The sequence below is a fragment of the Manihot esculenta genome, chromosome 18 (assembly GCF_001659605.2).
Source record: "Manihot esculenta cultivar AM560-2 chromosome 18, M.esculenta_v8, whole genome shotgun sequence".
NCBI classification, from domain to species: Eukaryota; Viridiplantae; Streptophyta; class Magnoliopsida; order Malpighiales; family Euphorbiaceae; genus Manihot; species Manihot esculenta.
In genome coordinates, this window is record NC_035178.2 from 9,490,238 (window position 1) to 9,507,037 (window position 16,800).

General features: G+C 34.0%; 3 protein-coding genes across 3 annotated transcripts; all 3 read right to left on the reverse strand.

Annotated features, from left to right (window-relative positions):
• Positions 1-5,981: 5,981 nt before the first annotated feature.
• On the reverse strand, positions 5,982-6,587 carry LOC110606196. Its single transcript, XM_021744954.1, has one exon. The coding sequence runs from the start codon at positions 6,585-6,587 to the stop codon at positions 5,982-5,984; it is 606 nt and encodes a 201-aa protein (XP_021600646.1).
• Positions 6,588-7,755: 1,168 nt separating this feature from the next.
• LOC110606480 (probable terpene synthase 6) lies at positions 7,756-10,147 on the reverse strand. The gene is made up of 6 exons (XM_021745296.2): positions 9,905-10,147; positions 9,171-9,543; positions 8,860-9,078; positions 8,623-8,761; positions 8,145-8,393; positions 7,756-8,052 (listed from the first exon to the last, which is right to left on the reverse strand). The coding sequence occupies exons 1-6, from the start codon at positions 10,131-10,133 to the stop codon at positions 7,756-7,758; spliced, it is 1,506 nt and encodes a 501-aa protein (XP_021600988.2). The 5' UTR covers positions 10,134-10,147.
• A 3,038-nt stretch (positions 10,148-13,185) lies between these two features.
• LOC110606411 (probable terpene synthase 8) lies at positions 13,186-16,255 on the reverse strand. Its single transcript, XM_021745207.2, has 7 exons — positions 16,029-16,255; positions 15,632-15,911; positions 15,169-15,541; positions 14,853-15,071; positions 14,193-14,319; positions 13,809-14,054; positions 13,186-13,644 (listed from the first exon to the last, which is right to left on the reverse strand). Exons 1-7 carry the CDS (start codon positions 16,125-16,127, stop codon positions 13,354-13,356), a joined length of 1,635 nt encoding a protein of 544 aa, XP_021600899.1. The 5' UTR covers positions 16,128-16,255; the 3' UTR covers positions 13,186-13,353.
• Positions 16,256-16,800: the final 545 nt, after the last annotated feature.

Below are 16,800 nucleotides of genomic sequence, written 5' to 3' on the forward strand. Positions count from 1 at the left end.
TCTCTTCTGTTGATCTTAAAGATTCATGGGGAGGGCTAGGATCAGCATTCAGTGGTATTGAGGTTGTAGGGATTGATTCAGGTTCAAGTACTGTGTTTGGTAATACTATTTTGTGGGGGTTATAAGAGTCTTGTTGGGATCTGAATGGGAATATGTCTTCATGGAAGATGATATCTCTGGAAATTATGGTCTTGTTTAGGTTTAGGACATAGATTTTATAGGCGGTCATTCCTGGGACATATCTAATGAATACTCCCTTAAAGGCTCTTTCCACAAATTTTTTTTTTGTGGGGTAAGGTATTGGTTGCAAAGCATAGGCAACCAAAGGTTTTGAGTGGATCAAGATTGGGGTCTTCCTTATGTAAGCGAGCATAAGGTGTCTCCCAATTCAATACTGAGCTTGGTAATCTGTTGATAGTATAGGTGGCTGTGAGTATGGATTCTCCCCAGAATCTTTTTGGTAAATTTGACTGAAACATTAGGGCTCTTGCCACTTGTAGTAAGTGCTTGTGCTTTCTTTCAACTACTCCGTTCTGTTGTGGAGTGTATGGACATGATTTCTGGTGAATAATGCCTTTTTCCTTTAGCCACTTACTGCAATCTTGATTCACAAACTCTGTCCCATTATCTGATCTCAAGTTCTTTACTGACTTGTGAAATTGGTTGTTAATCATGGTAATGAACTCTTTTAACACAACAAACATAGATTGTTTGTGCTGTAGTAAATATGTCCATGTTGCTCTAGTGTAATCATCAACTATGGTTAATACATATCTTGCATTTGAGACTGAAACCACTGAATATGGGCCCCAAAGATCCACATGAATTAGCTCAAATGGTGTTGTGAAAGTAATCTTGCTTTTATTGAAACTCAATTGTTGTTGTTTTGTAATGGGACAAATGGTGCACACATGAGAATCACAGTCGCTAGCTTTTATTACATTTAGGTGCAATAATTTGTTTTTTGATGCATGACCTAATCTTCTGTGCCATATTTCATATCTGCCTTGAAGTTGTTGAGATACCAGTGCTGTGCCAATTGTCTTTAATATGCTTTCTTGATGGCTAAATGATTCTTTATTTAGTATATATAATCCTTGGTGCATTCTCCCAACAACTAGTAGGTGTTTAGTCACTAGGTTCTATAAGATACACTGGTTATGAAGGAATTGCACAGATATTTTGTTCAATTGTGTGATCTGGCTGACAGACAGTAAATTGTATTTAAAAGTAGGCACATATAGCACATCTAACAATTGCATATTCTGTTTTAAAGATAATGTTCCAATTTTAGTGATGCTTTTCATGCTGCCATCGGGTAGGGTCACAACACTTGGTTTAGTTAGAATTCTGTGGTTTGAAAAAAGGGATAGGTCATTACACATGTGAGCTGTGGCATTTGTGTCTATAATCCATTCTCCTATAGTTCTAATTTTATTGGCCTTAGAGTAGCAAGAGGATGTCATACCTGCAAATCCAGTGTAATTCACACATTTGGCATCATTGCTGCCAGTAGTACCTTGGCCATGACTCTTCATGTACTTCACCATTTCTTATATTAGTGACTCCATGTTCCAATTAGCTTTGCCTTGAATGTAGCTGTCATCACATTTTAGAGGTGTTTTGTAATACCCGGCTAGAGTCCGACATCGGAATTCTACTTTTCGGTGGAGTCCAGGATGCCGAAAGTCTCTAGAAGGGTTAGAGTTATGTTTTTCTCCCATGTTTTGATATTTGCATAAGTTTTAACGCATAAGGAAATGAGTTTTTGAGTGAAATGAACCAAGGCAAAAAAGCCAGGTTCGGCCGCCGAACATGCATGGCTTTCGGTTTCACGTGTAGCTGCCGAAGGTGGTCTGGCCAGTCACCTATAAAAGGCCCTCAGTCGGTTGAAACGATAAGATCACCGTTTCTTTGACCTGCTGAGGTGAGACCCTGTCCTTTTGAGAGTTTTCTTCATGTTTTCATTAAATCATGCAAAGATTTGATTGATTTTTATGTTTATTTGAAGGTTTTGAGTTAGAAACTTGAATTTTGAAGTTTGGAGAGTTTGAAGGAGAGTTGCTCCAAAACTTCACATTAGGATCATTCATCTTCTTGGTTTCAAGAGGTAAGTGAAGATCCTGAGCCTGTTTTTATGTTTTCTGAAGGTTTTATGAGGTTATGGGAGAGAGTTGCATGAATAGGGTTAGTTTTGAGGTTTTGGTGATTTTTGTGACAGAAGCTTGTATATGTGTTGTATGTTTGTGTTGTTGGGGTTTTAAGGTAGTTTGTGACCCCTTTGAGCATATACTTGGGTATATGCAAGTTGAGGGATTGAGGTGTTTGAGATTGGGAGATGTTTTGTGCTTTTGGCGAGAGGCAGAGCAAGTTTCTGCCTTGCGGATGAACTCAGGTTCGGCCGCCGAACCCACATTCGGCCGCCGAACCCATGAGGAGGTGGCTTCGGCTGCCTAAGCTTGCCCCCGAGCTTTTGGACTTTCGGATCTGGAGGGGAGTTCGACCGCCGAAGGTTAGAGACTTTCATCTCTGGAGTGCCTTTCAGCCCCCGAAACTTGCCCCCGAAAGGGTTCGGCTGCCGAAAGTAGAGCTTCGGCCGCCGAAGGTGCATGAGTTTCGTCTCTGGAGAGGACTTTCGGCCGCCGAACCTGCCGCCGAAAGTGTCCTGTCCAGCTTTCCTTTGCATGCTTTGCATGGATGTTAGAGTGAGTTTAAGAGGATTCTTGGGGAGTTTAATAGAGTTGTTCTTGAGTTAGTTTGGTCCCTCATTTGAGTTTATCTGTGCTTACACAGACCAGAGGAACTAGAGAGAGCAGCAGTGAGTACTGCTCCAGAGTGGTCAGAGCCTGCAGAGTTAGTCCAGATAGCCAGAGGTGAATGGAACTAAACTTACTGCCTTTAATTGAGAAATTAAATGTTTTTAGCATAATTCATGCATCATGAGTATCTAGTAGGTTGATTGCATTAGAATCCACGAATATGCCGCATTGCATAGTTATTTGTTGATGTGGGTGAATGCTGAATGATCCAATAGTCTCTGAGAGAAGTCCAGGAGCCTTTGACTACGCCCTAGCAGGTAGAGAGAAGTCCAGGAGCCTTTGACTACGCCCTGGCAGGTATATAGTAAAGTCCAGGAGCCTTTGACTACGCCCTGGCAATGGTAAGTACAGAGGTGTTATATACACATATACATATATGACAAGAAGACCAGGTGCTCGATTCTATGCCCTGGCACGGCAAAGTTACTGGGACTATGTGGTGACAGGTTTACCCTTGATGTGGATTGTTTGTGTTATGATGCATTCCATAAGATCATGTTTGAATGGTATGTTTTACTGTTCTACTCACTGGGCTATAGAGCTCATCCCACTCCCTTAATCACAGTCTTGCAGGTTCAGTGTACAGTGTACAGGGGAAGTCCAGCAGAGTTCAGGAAAAGAGAAGAGCTGTGTAATAGAATATAGTGGACATGTAATATTACAAAGATGTGACAGTTGTATATAAAGTTAGAATTGTGCTTGACTTAGTGATGTTTGTGTTGTAACTCTTTTGTTATGTACATGATCTGTATATGTATATATGTTTTACTGAGTATGTGAAAAACCTGAGTATGTGAAAAACCAGGCTTAACAGGTATGAGTTAACCCACCTAGAGCAAGCTCTAGTCAGGGGTACAGAGTACTGAATACAGAGTACAGAGTACAGAGTACAGAGATAGTGCATGCACAGGTTAAGCCTTGGTACAGAGAAAAGAGTTTTTATTTTCACAGAAAATGTATGATCATGTATGAGATTTACAGGTACACAGAGATTATAGCAGGCTTGCTACGGGTTCTGGCGGCCTTAAGCCGACCTGAATCCTAGCGCCGGTGACGGTCCATTTTGGGGTCGTTACAGATTGGTATCAGAGCCCTAGGTTCACATGATTGGACCTATAGAGAGAGTGTCGGGCTCATAGAGGTTAGAAGTGGTCAAGCACAATAGGAAATCATGTCCACTAGGATAGGGTGTTGAGTCCTATCTGTTTGATGCCATGAGTTATGCATATGCATTCTTGATATGTGATGTTTATGTGCTAAAGTGCGATATTATGTGTTGTTTTCCAGAGTTAAGATGAGAGGAACTCGTCGATCAGCTCGATTGACTAGAGTCCCACCAGATAGTGAGAGACCAGCTGCTCGTCCTCCTGCATTGCCGAGGGCAAGGTCTCAGAGATCTAGTAGGGAAGGTAAGGGAGATGTTTTGTGCTTTTGGCGAGAGGCAGAGCAAGTTTCTACCTTGCGGATGAACTCAGGTTCGGCCGCCGAAGGTACATTCGGCCGCCTAACCCATGAGGAGGTGGCTTCGGTTGCCCAAGCTTGCCCCCGAGCTTTTGGACTTTTGGCTCTGGAGGGGAGTTGGGCCGCCGAATGTGCCGCCGAAGGTTAGAGACTTTCGTCTCTGGAGTGCCTTTCAGCCCCCGAAACTTGCCCCCGAAAGGGTTTGGCTGCCGAAAGTAGAGCTTCGACCGCCGAAGGTGCATGAGTTTCGTCTCTGGAGAGGACTTTCGGCCGCCGAACCTGCCGCCGAAAGTGTCCTGTCTAGCTTTCCTTTGCATGGTTTGCATGGATGTTAGAGTGAGTTTAAGGGGATTCTTGGGGAGTTTAATAGAGTTGTTCTTGAGTTAGTTTGGTCCCTCATTTGAGTTTATCTGTGCTTACACAGACCAGAGGAACCAGAGAGAGCAGCAGTGAGTACTGCTCCAGAGTGGTCAGAGCCTGCAGAGTCAGTCCAGATAGCCAGAGGTGAGTGGAACTAAACTTACTGCCTTTAATTGAGAAATTAAATGTTTTTAGCATAATTCATGCATCATGAGTATCTAGTAGGTTGATTGCATTAGAATCCACGAATATGCCGCATTGCATAGTTATTTGTTGATGTGGGTGAATGCTGAATGATCCAATAGTCTCTGAGAGAAGTCCAGGAGCCTTTGACTACGCCCTAGCAGGTAGAGAGAAGTCCAGGAGCCTTTGACTACGCCCTGGCAGGTATATAGTAAAGTCCAGGAGCCTTTGACTACGCCTTGGCAATGGTAAGTACAGAGGTGTTATATACACATATACATATATGACAAGAAGACCAGGTGCTCGATTCTACGCCCTGGCACGGCAGAGTTACTGGGACTATGTGGTGACAGGTTTACCCTTGATGTGGATTGTTTGTGTTATGGTGCATTCCATGAGATCATGTTTGAATGGTATGTTTTACTGTTCTACTCACTGGGCTATAGAGCTCATCCCACTCCCTTAATCCCAGTCTTGCAGGTTCAGTGTACAGTGTACAGGAGAAGTCCAGCAGAGTTCAGGAAAAGAGAAGAGCTGTGTAATAGAATGTAGTGGACATGTAATATTACAGAGATGTGACAGTTGTGTATAAAGTTAGAATTGTGCTTGACTTAGTGATGTTTGTGTTGTAACTCTTTTGTTATGTACATGATCTGTATATGTATATATGTTTTACTGAGTATGTGAAAAACCTGAGTATGTGAAAAACCAGGCTTAACAGGTATGAGTTAACCCACCTAGAGCAAGCTCTAGTCAGGGGTACAGAGTACTGAATACAGAGTACAGAGTACAGAGTACATAGTACAGAGATAGTGCATGCACATGTTAAGCCTTGGTACAGAGAAAAGAGTTTTTATTTTCACAGAAAATGTATGATCATGTATGAGATTTACAGGTACACAGAGATTATAGCAGGCTTGCTACGGGTTCTGGCGGCCTTAAGCCAACCTGAATCCTAGCGCCGGTGACGGTCCATTTTGGGGTCGTTACATGTTTCAAATACATGAGCTGCAACATTTTCTTTCCCTTTGTTCTTTTTCAGTTTGAGTTCATTGAACCAATCTGGATATCCATTGAGTTTGAAGCAGGTTTCCTTTACATGACCTGTGGCTTTGCAATAAGAACACGTTCTGTCATCCCTTTTTTTAATTGAGTCTTCTATGTTCTGCCTCTGTTAATCTCTGAAGTTTTTGTCGTCATTGCACTGTTCCCAGCTTCCTCACTCTGTGCTTCCTTCTGCTTTTCAATCCTCAGGATCATGGAATATGCTTTATTTACACTAGGCAGTGGCTCCATGATAAGAATATGATTCCTTACATGGTCATAAGACTCGTTTAGACCCATCAAGAATTGCATTAATTTGTGTTTGCCCTCTATATCAGTGAATAATTTTGCTGTGCCATAATCACATACTGGAATTGGTTCTAAACATGCATATTCATCGCATAATTTTTTTAATTTCATGTTATACGTCATAAGATTATTGTTTTCTTGATTAGCATTACTGATTTCCTTCATTAATTGGTACATCAGGGGGCCATTACTGTCCCAAAATCTTTCTTTTAATTCTTCCCATAATTCATAGGCATTTATAGCATAGAGAAAAGTTTCAGCCAATTCTTTTGATAGAGCATTCAAGATCCAGGACATTACCATGTTATCTGCCTTCTGCCATTCCTCGTAGTTTATATCATCTTGATCTGGCATTTTGCATTTGCCGTTTATGAATCCTAACTTATCTTTTGCTTTCAACGCAATGACCATTGATATGCTCCATGTTAGGTAGTTATTGCCGTTTAGAGGAGAACTAACGAGGATCATGCTGGGAGAGTCAGAGTTTAGTAGCCTCATCTTCTTGTCGTCTTTCTTTGCCTTCCCTGGTATGTTTTCTTCAATAATTTATGCCATTGCACTCGTTAATTGATGTGTATAGACTGGGAAATTAAGGGTGGTTTCTTTTCAGATCTGGATCTGAGTTTGGTGGGGTAGTTTACACATGGTATGCTCTGATACCATAATGAGATTAGCTAAAAATGGGAATTAGAGAAATTTAAATTGAATGAATATTTTATTGATTGGAGATTTGTCTATATATACACATTTGGAGAAACTGTAATCTAACTAATTGAGTTCTCTCTGGGATGTTCTGGAACCTTCTGGTATATCCTGGAGTGTATTACATGAAACGACGCTATTTTGATTCTTTTCTTTACGGCGTCGTTTTGCTTCTGGGATTTGGACCCATCATTTGCTCTCTTGCATTGCGACGTCGTTTGGTGACTCTGGTCTATAATATCTCTTCAGTCTTTTATAACTAGAATTAATTTATTGAAATGAATAAAGATATTTTTGTTAATTTCCTTAATTATACATATCAATAAATTAGTATTGCAGAATTTATAAAACAAGAAAATTTACTAAAGATATCTAGATTAATGATAATACAAGCAAATCTGCCTATTGTCTTTGGAAAATTTAATTCTTGTAACTCTTTGAGTTTATGGAAAAAAGAAAACTCCACTTCAATATTTTAAAATCTTAGGATTACTTTTATTTAAAATTCTATTTGTAATTATATTAAATTAGCTCCAAGAGAAGAAAAGCTATCTTCATAAGATATTCTAAATAATAAAAGACTTATATTTATTGGTGAACAATATAGACTTTGAATAATAAGATATCAGATTTTTAGAGAATAAATTTTCTAAATAAAATGAGATAGATCAAAACTTTTTTTATGTGAATTAAGGACTAAATTGCTTTCGCTATATAATTTGAAATGTACTATTTTTTAATTCAAAGCATATTTATAAAGATATAAAATTCTTAGCGTCCTTACAACACTATTCTTTTACAGGAGAAAAGTCTAAATCACAAAGAGATATGATAATGATCAATACTGTGAAACAAACATAAGCACATGTAATTAAGTTTAATCCAAAGCCAATTGCTCGAGCACTAATGATGTAATATACTGCTTCATGCTTGATGCATCAATGAAGTAATCGATGTGCTTATCGTAAATAAACTCTAACGTACGTCCTAAGCTGAGGTAATACTTGAGTAGAGCTCTCGACACACCACTTGCCTCCATATACTCCTCATTCATGTTCTTCCATGCATTTTCACACATTTTCTTAATTTCTTCTGTTGCCTTTTCTTGCGACACACTGTATTCATTCACATAGCAATCCACACCTGATGGACCATCGCCCTTCTTTTCTTCATCCTTCAAAAATTAAATTATAATTATTTTATGAATTAAAATCTTTATAATTAGAAAAAATAATAAAAAGTTAAATGATTATATTAAAAATATACCTTTCGTTTTGTTATGTCATTTATTAGACGGGAAAGTAACTTGACGGACTTGATAATTTTTGGATTGCTTTCTACCCATTCATATTCCTTATTTCCTACAATATTTTCCAGTCTGATGAAGGATATTGCTGGAATTGCACCATGGCCGCTAGTGTATAGTCCATTGTGCATGAACTCGTCGAAAGGTGGTATATAACCATCATTGAACCATTGTGCCTCAACAAAGTATCCCTTCACTATCTCTTTCAACTATTTATAATAATTTCAAAATAAGAAATTATTTAATGAAATACTTAAATTTTTTAGCATCGTCACAATTGAGAGATAAAAATAGATAGGTGTAGAGAGTATAATATACAATAATATAAATCCAAGACACATAATATATTGATGGGATTTACATCACTGGTTTGTATCTTAGGTTTATAGTAAACTATAATTAAGTCTAAGGAAGATTTTTCTTACAAAGTTTAATTACCTTCTCTTTGGCGTAAGAGGTTCGATAGCCAAAATTCTCTATTTCGCCATTGTTCTCTATTTCATCAAAAAATTTCAAGATAAATATGTAAAGAACTTTCATATAATCTGGCAGCTTATTAATTTCACCAATATTCCACCTGAAAAGTTGGAATAAAATAAAAATGTTAGAAACTATACACAAACAATTTTTAGCCATTGAATTGGGTAGTTTAAACTATTTCCTTATACGTACAACCTTTCAATTGCAGCAGTAAAAGTTTGAAGTTCATCAATTGTTCCATATGCATCGTATGTATCATCTATCAATGTTAACAACTGTATATACTTAGCCAACATCAACCGTGAAAGAGCATACTGAGGCTCGAAATGAATTCCGACTGCCCACATATAGCTCTCTGCAATTCTATCTCTTATGTATGGAAGCTTTTCTACAAGATTTAAATCTTTCCACCACCTGTAATATATAAATTGCCAAATTAAAATATAATAATGCATGATACTTGTTTATATGCATGTACATGCTGCATGGAACAAATTAAAACATACCTTGAGAGTGATGCTAACTCTTGTTTATATAATAGTTGCAGTCGAATAAAATCCAGCTTTGCAAATTTGAGAAGAGATTCATCTCGTGACTCTTCTCCTTCATAAAAGCATATGTATTCCCTCGCCTGTCTTCTATCTATGTCATGGTGGTTTGGCTGCCGCAAAGCTTTTCTTACATGATTTGCAACACGAGGGCTTAATTGTGGAATTAAGATTTCCAATTGTTGCCTTGTAAAGGCAAGAGCTTCATCTAAAATGTCTTCTCCATGTATACTTAGAAATGTTGCTTCGTATAAGCTAAGAAGGCCTTTCACATCACTGGTGATAGTTTTCTTGAACCCTCCATCTTTGTCCTTGAATTTGTTAAACACATCTAATTCAAGATAACCCTCCACATCAATGTTCCTTTTTAAAATACCTCGGAATATATTTTAGGCTAATTGCTATCCTTTTTCATTTTAATCTAAAATTTTAATTTTTTATCAATTGGCTCAACCTTTTCATTTGGGCATAATTTTGATCAATTTTTGAAAGTAAAATTAAAAATAAGCAACTCAATAAAGTGAGGATGGCGTCAAGTCATCATACCCCTTATGTCCTAGGCGACACTGGTGCTCAATTATTAATAGCTTATGGGAAAATTAAAGGTTTAGCATTCACATTTCACAATTTAAGAAACATCAAATTTATATGAATGGAATAGGAGCATTAAAAATTAGTATGTGTAAACTTACCGGGAGATATTTTGTATCCATATTGCCTCATAACTCGAAATAGAAGTGTTATACTGTAGAAATCATGGTTATTGTTATCAAGGAGCTTAGGAAGTAAGATGAAAATATGATTAAGTTGTTCTTCAATCTCATTATCAAAATGATACGACACACCAAAACGGCATAATAAGTTGATGAACTCAATTTTTTGTATTAACTCTTTTGCAGGTTGAACTAACACATCCTTCATCTTTTCTTTGAGCAGTTCCATCTTTTAGTGTATGATTGAAATTCCTATGCATACATTGGATACAAATTGATTTAAACTCATAGTGGGAAATTAACAAGTTTTTATATATTGTATTGTAAAGAAAATAGTGGAAGAGACTCGCTGAATTATGAGAGGAAAGCGAAGCAAAGCTGTAGCCCCACACTGTAGGGGGAAAGTCTGCCAATAGCCGAATAGTTTCATGCTCGTTTTCTCCTTCAATGGCCATTTTTAAAAGTGTAAAAAAGTGATAAACTAGCTTGTTAAAGCAAGTCTCTTGGAATATTGGTTGTGCCTGATTCCTGAAGCAAAGCAACTTATAGAGAGATAAAGTCTTAAGAAATAGACTAAGTCTAATCTAAGAAAAAAGTAAGACTTTATAAGCGGAATATTATTTTTATTTCAAATCAACATGGAAATTTAATACAAATTCAATTAAAACGTGAAACACTAATAAAAGATTCAACACTGGACGATAAGGTTCTAATATCATATAAAATTATTAATTCAATGATTATGTAGCTTAAAATTTAAGTATATTTTTATTACAGTGAATTGTAATTTGACTTAAAAAGTTTTTCGTTTCGATCCGAATTGGATAAAAAATAGAAATATGTATGTGTAGGATAATATGAAAGGTTATAAATACTTATATTTTTTTTTTGCTCTATATTATGTGAAATTTTTAAAAAATACACGAAGTTAAAATTTTTAAAAGTTTCGAGAGATTATATCACTATTTTTTATATTTTTTTTAATAGTGTGACGGTAAATTTTTATATTTTTAATATATTTATGGGTTGTTTTAATAAAAATAAATTGATATTTAAAATTTCTTTTGAAGAATTAATATTTAATATATTGAATAGTGTTTCATATTTAGTGATACGCAGGACAAGTAATGCATTGACCATTGACAAAAGAGTAATGAAAATTTTTTAACATTTCAAACTGAGGAGTTGTTAATAGATGACGAACAACAACTCGTAATAAGAAAGAAACAAATAATTATTAAAAAAAATCTCAGTTTCCTATATAATTATATCAAGTTATGATTAATTAACCATTTATATATAAGAAAAGCAAAGGAATTGTATTGATTTCATCATTTATTAATTTTTTAAAAACAAATATTTTTTAAGTTTCAAATAGTAAAAATATAAAATACTAATCATAATTATTAAATCATATTAAAATAAATTAATAAATAATTCACACAACACAACTAGTTATCTTAATAATAGTTTTAATTAATCGCAGTGTCGTTTTCTCATATATCCTTTCGTTATTTCATCATTAGGCTGCGTTCCCTACAACTAGTCTTATTAATTTGAATTCTTTGCATAGTCTTATGTTTTACAATTATATTTCATTTTATAATGGGAAGTCAAATGAACTTAAAAAAAATAAATATCAAAGCCGCCATTAACCTCCATTTGGTGTGATTATTTAAAATAAATAAATAAATTATTTCAAAAAATTATGTATGATTTACTTTTTTTTTTAATGAAAATTTTATTAATTAAAAAAATAATTCTATTCATTTTAAATAATAAAATTGATGGAAAAGAATTAAATGAAATTTTTATAAAATTTTTTATTTCAAAAAAAAGTAAAGCACTATTATATTTTAAAATTAGTATCTATTTTTATTGGTTTAAACAATGTAAACCATCACTTTTTTGTGCAAAGCAAAATATTACTAAAACCATAATTTTATTAATAAAATAAAATGCCATACAACTAAATCAAATTAAACCAAATCAACATGAAAAAAAAAACATACAAACCGAATATTAACACAACAATATATAACAAATCCTACTACCACAACCCAGAAAGCCCAATATGAAGTATTCCATATATCAATCCAAGATGAGACAGCATATGCAGTTGCTGAATCCACTTTTACATGGGTACTTGTTCGAACAACAACTTTGAGACATAATCTTTTATACTAAAAGGGTTCGTGTAACCATCAATGAACTTAAAAATAAATTCTGACATGCTTGCAAAATTGTGAAAATACTTGAGAATGATCTTTGAGACACGGCTCGGTTTCAATAATTCTTCGTTTATATCCTTCATCCCAAAATCCTTCATTCCAGGGAGGAATCCCGATGTGATGAAATCACAAGTGCTTATAATTAATCCGTTTTGCATGTACTCGTCGAATGCTGGCACACATCCATCACTAACCCATTGTGCCTCAACTAGGTAGCTTCTCATCAGTTCTTTTAACTAATAATTAAAAATAAAAACAATAAAAATATTATTTTAACTAATAAACTATTATTCTCTAAATTTATAAAATAATACACATTTTTAAAAAAACATATATATAGTAAAAAAATGAATATATATATATATATTACCATCTCCTTGGAATAAGAGGTTTTGTATTCATTGCCACAATCATCTGTTTCTTCAAAAAGTTTCAATAGAGCCTTGAAAAGATTTTTCATATATTGTGGTAGCTCATCACTAGCATCAATATTGCACCTGAAAATTTTGGAAAAAAAAAAAGAAACCAACATATTGACGTGTTTTTAGTCGGGTTTTCTTTTTTGTTATATTTGTAACTCGTAATTTAAAATATATAGAGTAAATATCTTATTTTTAAACTGAATAAAATTTATAATTATATTAAAATTAAAAAGTAACACTATAAATATAAATATGATAGATATATTTTTTTGACTTTATCCATTACGGTGAAGGAATTTGTCCAATTGTTGATAAAGACTTTTGCCCATTATAGTGAGAAGTTTTTGCTCAACTGAGGACTTTTATCTATCATATGGTGGGTAACGTTTATCCGGTCTAAAAAATTCTCATGAAAGAAAGAAATGACTCAGCAAAATGGAAAAAAGTTTTGTCCATATAGTTGAAGATATAGTGAATTATATCTATAATAATTTATTAATAGTGTAAATTATTTAAAATTACATATGCAAAATGTAAACTATCACTTTTTATGCAAAGCAGAATACCGCTAAAACCATAATTTTATTAATAAAAAAAACAACCATACACCTAAATCAAATCAAACCAAATCAACATGAAAAAAGAAAAAACATACAAACTTAATATTAACACAACAATATATAACAAATCCTCCTACCACAACCCAGAAAGCCCAACGTGAAGTATTCCATATATCAATCCAAGATGAGACAGCATATGCAGTTGCTGAATCCACTTACATTGGCACTTGTTCCAGTAACAACTTTGAAACATTATCTTTCATACTAAAAGGGTTCGTGTAAGCATCAACGGAGTTAAACATAAATTCTGACATGCTTGCAAAGTTGTGAAAATACTTGAGAATAATCCTTGAAACATGGCTCGGTTTTAATAACTCTTCGTTTATGTCCTTCCATGCACTTGCAATTATTTTCTTAATCTCCTTAATTGCCTCTTCTTTTGAGACACCATATTTATTCATGTAACACTCCACTGACGAAGCACAATCTCCTCTCTTTTGCTCATCCTTCAATTATATACCAAATTGTACCAAATATTTTAGTATAAGGTAAAATATATATAATCGGAATGTGATATCTCTTTACACTATTCAGACTGAACCCATATATTATGAAAAAAAAATTCTTATTTAAATTCGATTTTCACTATAAAATTATATTTTGTACGTACCTCATGACCAACTATGTCATTCCTTAGATTAAAAATTAACTTGGCAGCATTGACAATTTTTGGATTGCTTCGGATCCACACAATTTCCTTCATCCCAAAATCCTTCATTCCAAGGAGGAATCCCGATGTGAGGAAATCACAAGTACTTACAATTAATCCATTTTGCATGTACTCGTCGAATGCTGGCACACATCCATCACTAACCCATTGTGCCTCAACTAGGTAGCTTCTCATCAGTTCTTTTAACTAATAATTAAAAATAAAAACAATAAAAATGTTATTTCAACTAAAAAACTATTATTCTCTAAATTTATAAAATAATACACATTTTTAAAAAAAATATATATATAGTAAAAAAAAAAAGGGAATATATATATATATTACCATCTCCTTGGAATAAGAAGTTTTGTATTCATTGCCACAATCATCTGTTTCTTCAAAAAGTTTCAATAGAGCCTTGTAAAGATTTTTCATATATTCTGGTAGCTCATCACTAGCATCAATATTGCACCTGAAAATTTTGGAAAAAAAAAACCAACGTATTGATGTGTTTTTAGTCGGCTTTTTCTTTTTTATTATATTTGTGACTCGTAACTTAAAATATATAGAGTAAATATTTTATTTTTAAACTGAATAAAATTTATAATTATATTAAAATTAAATAGTCTAACACTATAAATATAAATATGACATATATATTTTTTTGACTTTATCCATTACAGTGAAAGAATTTGCTCAATTAGTAATAAAGACTTTTGCCCATTATAGTGAGAAGCTTTTACTCAATTGAGGAGGACTTTTGTCTATCATATGGTGGGTGACTTTTACTCAGTCTAAAAATTCTCATGAGAGAAAGGAAGGACTAAACAAAATGAAAAAGAGTTTTGTCCATATAGTTAAAGATATATGGAATTGTATAATATAACTATAGTAAATAAATTGAGTTATGGTTTGATAACTTGAGCTTCTGATCGATGAATTTATTGAAAACAGTGGGAGTAATTTATTAAAGCAATTAATTAGGGCAAGTAACAGAAACAAAACCTTTCAAATGCAGCAGTAAAACGTTGTAGCTCATCAAGTGTACCATATGCATCATATGTATCATCTACTGCTGTTGTCATTTGTACATACTTAGAAATCAGCAGCCGAGAAGCAGCAAACTGAGGCTCAAATATGGATCCAAGTGCCCATATATAGCATTCCACTATTCTATCTCTCATATATGGAAGTTTCTCCACAAGATTCATGTCGTTCCACCACCTAAATAATCAATAATTTCAATTATATTAAGTTATCTAAGTTCCGAATTTGAATATCTATAGTCCAGCAAACCCAAAAAATAAAAATAAAAATATACCTTGATAGCAAGGATAGCTCTTCTCTGTACAATAATTGCAGTCGATTATAATCCAACTTTGCAAACTTGAGTAGAGTTTCATTTCGAGACTCATCTTCTTCATAAAAGGAAATATACTGCAAAGCCTTCAGTCTCTCCATGGTTTGATGGAATGGCCACAATAGACAATTCCTTATATGCTTTGCAAGATGAGGACTTGATTGGTCAGCTAAGGTTTCCAGGTGTTTCCTTGTAAAAGCAAGTGCCTTATCTAAAATATATTCTCCATGCACACTCAGAAAGCTAGCTTCATACAAGCTTAGAAGTCCTTTCACATCGCTGATGTTGATTTTGCTGAACTCTCCATCACTGTCCTGGAATTTCTTGAACACATCTGAGTCATGATAATCCTCCACTTTATTAGTTTCATGCAGCAACTACTAAACAGGATGATACATATATCTAAGCTTGTCTAGCTACTTACCACAAGATATTTTGTATCCATGTTGTCTTAAAATCCGAAATACAAGTGCCACAGCATAGAGATCATATTTATCATCATCGAGTTGTTCTTGCAGAGCAATGAAAATATGATGCAGCTGGTTTTCAATCTCATTCTCAAAGTGATAAGACACACCAAGGCAGTGCAGCAAGTTGATAAATTCTATGTTGTCGATTAGCCCTCCTGTAGATTTTCTTAACAATATGTCGTAAACTGTTTCTTTGAGTGCTTCTACCTCTTTGGTGTATGATTGGATTAGTTCCTGTGCAAACAGTTTCATGGCATCCATTTAGATACTCTCAAGATCTAATTAAGGCTATCAGCACTTGAAAGTAAATAATTTATAATGAAAAAATATATATAAAAAAAAGGGAATTACCGAATCTTGAGAGGAAAATGAAGAAAAGGAGCAACCCCAAATGGTAGCTGGGGGAAGGTATGCATATGGACGAAAAGTTTCTTGCTCAGTTTTTGCCATTTTCGAGCGAAGCAGCTCAGGTAGCTAATCAAAGCAAAGGAGCTAAATGGTTGTGTATGCTCTTAACATTTCAAGGCAAAGCCATTTATATTACGTTCCACAATTTGTTGCGTTCCAGTAATTACAAGAATGGCAAATTGGGCCCATTACCATATGGAAGAACAATGCTTTTCCAGCGTTTGAGAGGATGACCATTTTCTCCTTGTCCGTGATTGTGTAATAATCTCTTTCCAAAAGTATGTGGCTAAACTCGTTCTATAAAATTTAACTACTGTGTAACCATTGGATATTTGATTGTAATTATTATTTAATAATTGATTTTAGTTAATATATTTGTTTGATAAATTATATCTAATTATTATTGTTAGCATGTAAAATGATTAATAAGAGTATGTATAAATTAATTTATTATATTAATAAATTAAATATAAAAATATTAATTTATTATATAACATATATAATAATTTAAAATCAATTTTAAAATATAATTATTTTTTTATGCCTATGTATAATTTTTATTATAATAATAAAATATTATAATTAATTTAATTATTATTTATAATACTCTTAACTTATGCATTATATATTGTAATTTTTAATAATTTATTAATGTAAAAATTTTAATTTTAAAAAATCATAGCTAATAAATAGTAAAACAATAATATAGTCTAAA

Coding starts and splice junctions, on each gene's coding strand:
- LOC110606196 (XM_021744954.1), bottom strand. CDS start 6,587: ATGGTCATTGCGTTGAAAGCAAAAGATAAGTTAGGATTCATAAACGGC.
- LOC110606480 (XM_021745296.2), bottom strand. CDS start 10,133: ATGAAGGATGTGTTAGTTCAACCTGCAAAAGAGTTAATACAAAAAATT. Junction 9,544..9,904: donor TGGATACAAAATATCTCCCG/GTAAGTTTACAC, acceptor ATCTTGAATTAG/ATGTGTTTAACAAATTCAAG. Junction 9,079..9,170: donor GAGTTAGCATCACTCTCAAG/GTATGTTTTAAT, acceptor TATATATTACAG/GTGGTGGAAAGATTTAAATC.
- LOC110606411 (XM_021745207.2), bottom strand. CDS start 16,127: ATGGCAAAAACTGAGCAAGAAACTTTTCGTCCATATGCATACCTTCCC. Junction 15,072..15,168: donor GAGCTATCCTTGCTATCAAG/GTATATTTTTAT, acceptor TTGATTATTTAG/GTGGTGGAACGACATGAATC. Junction 14,320..14,852: donor TTTACTGCTGCATTTGAAAG/GTTTTGTTTCTG, acceptor CAAAATTTTCAG/GTGCAATATTGATGCTAGTG.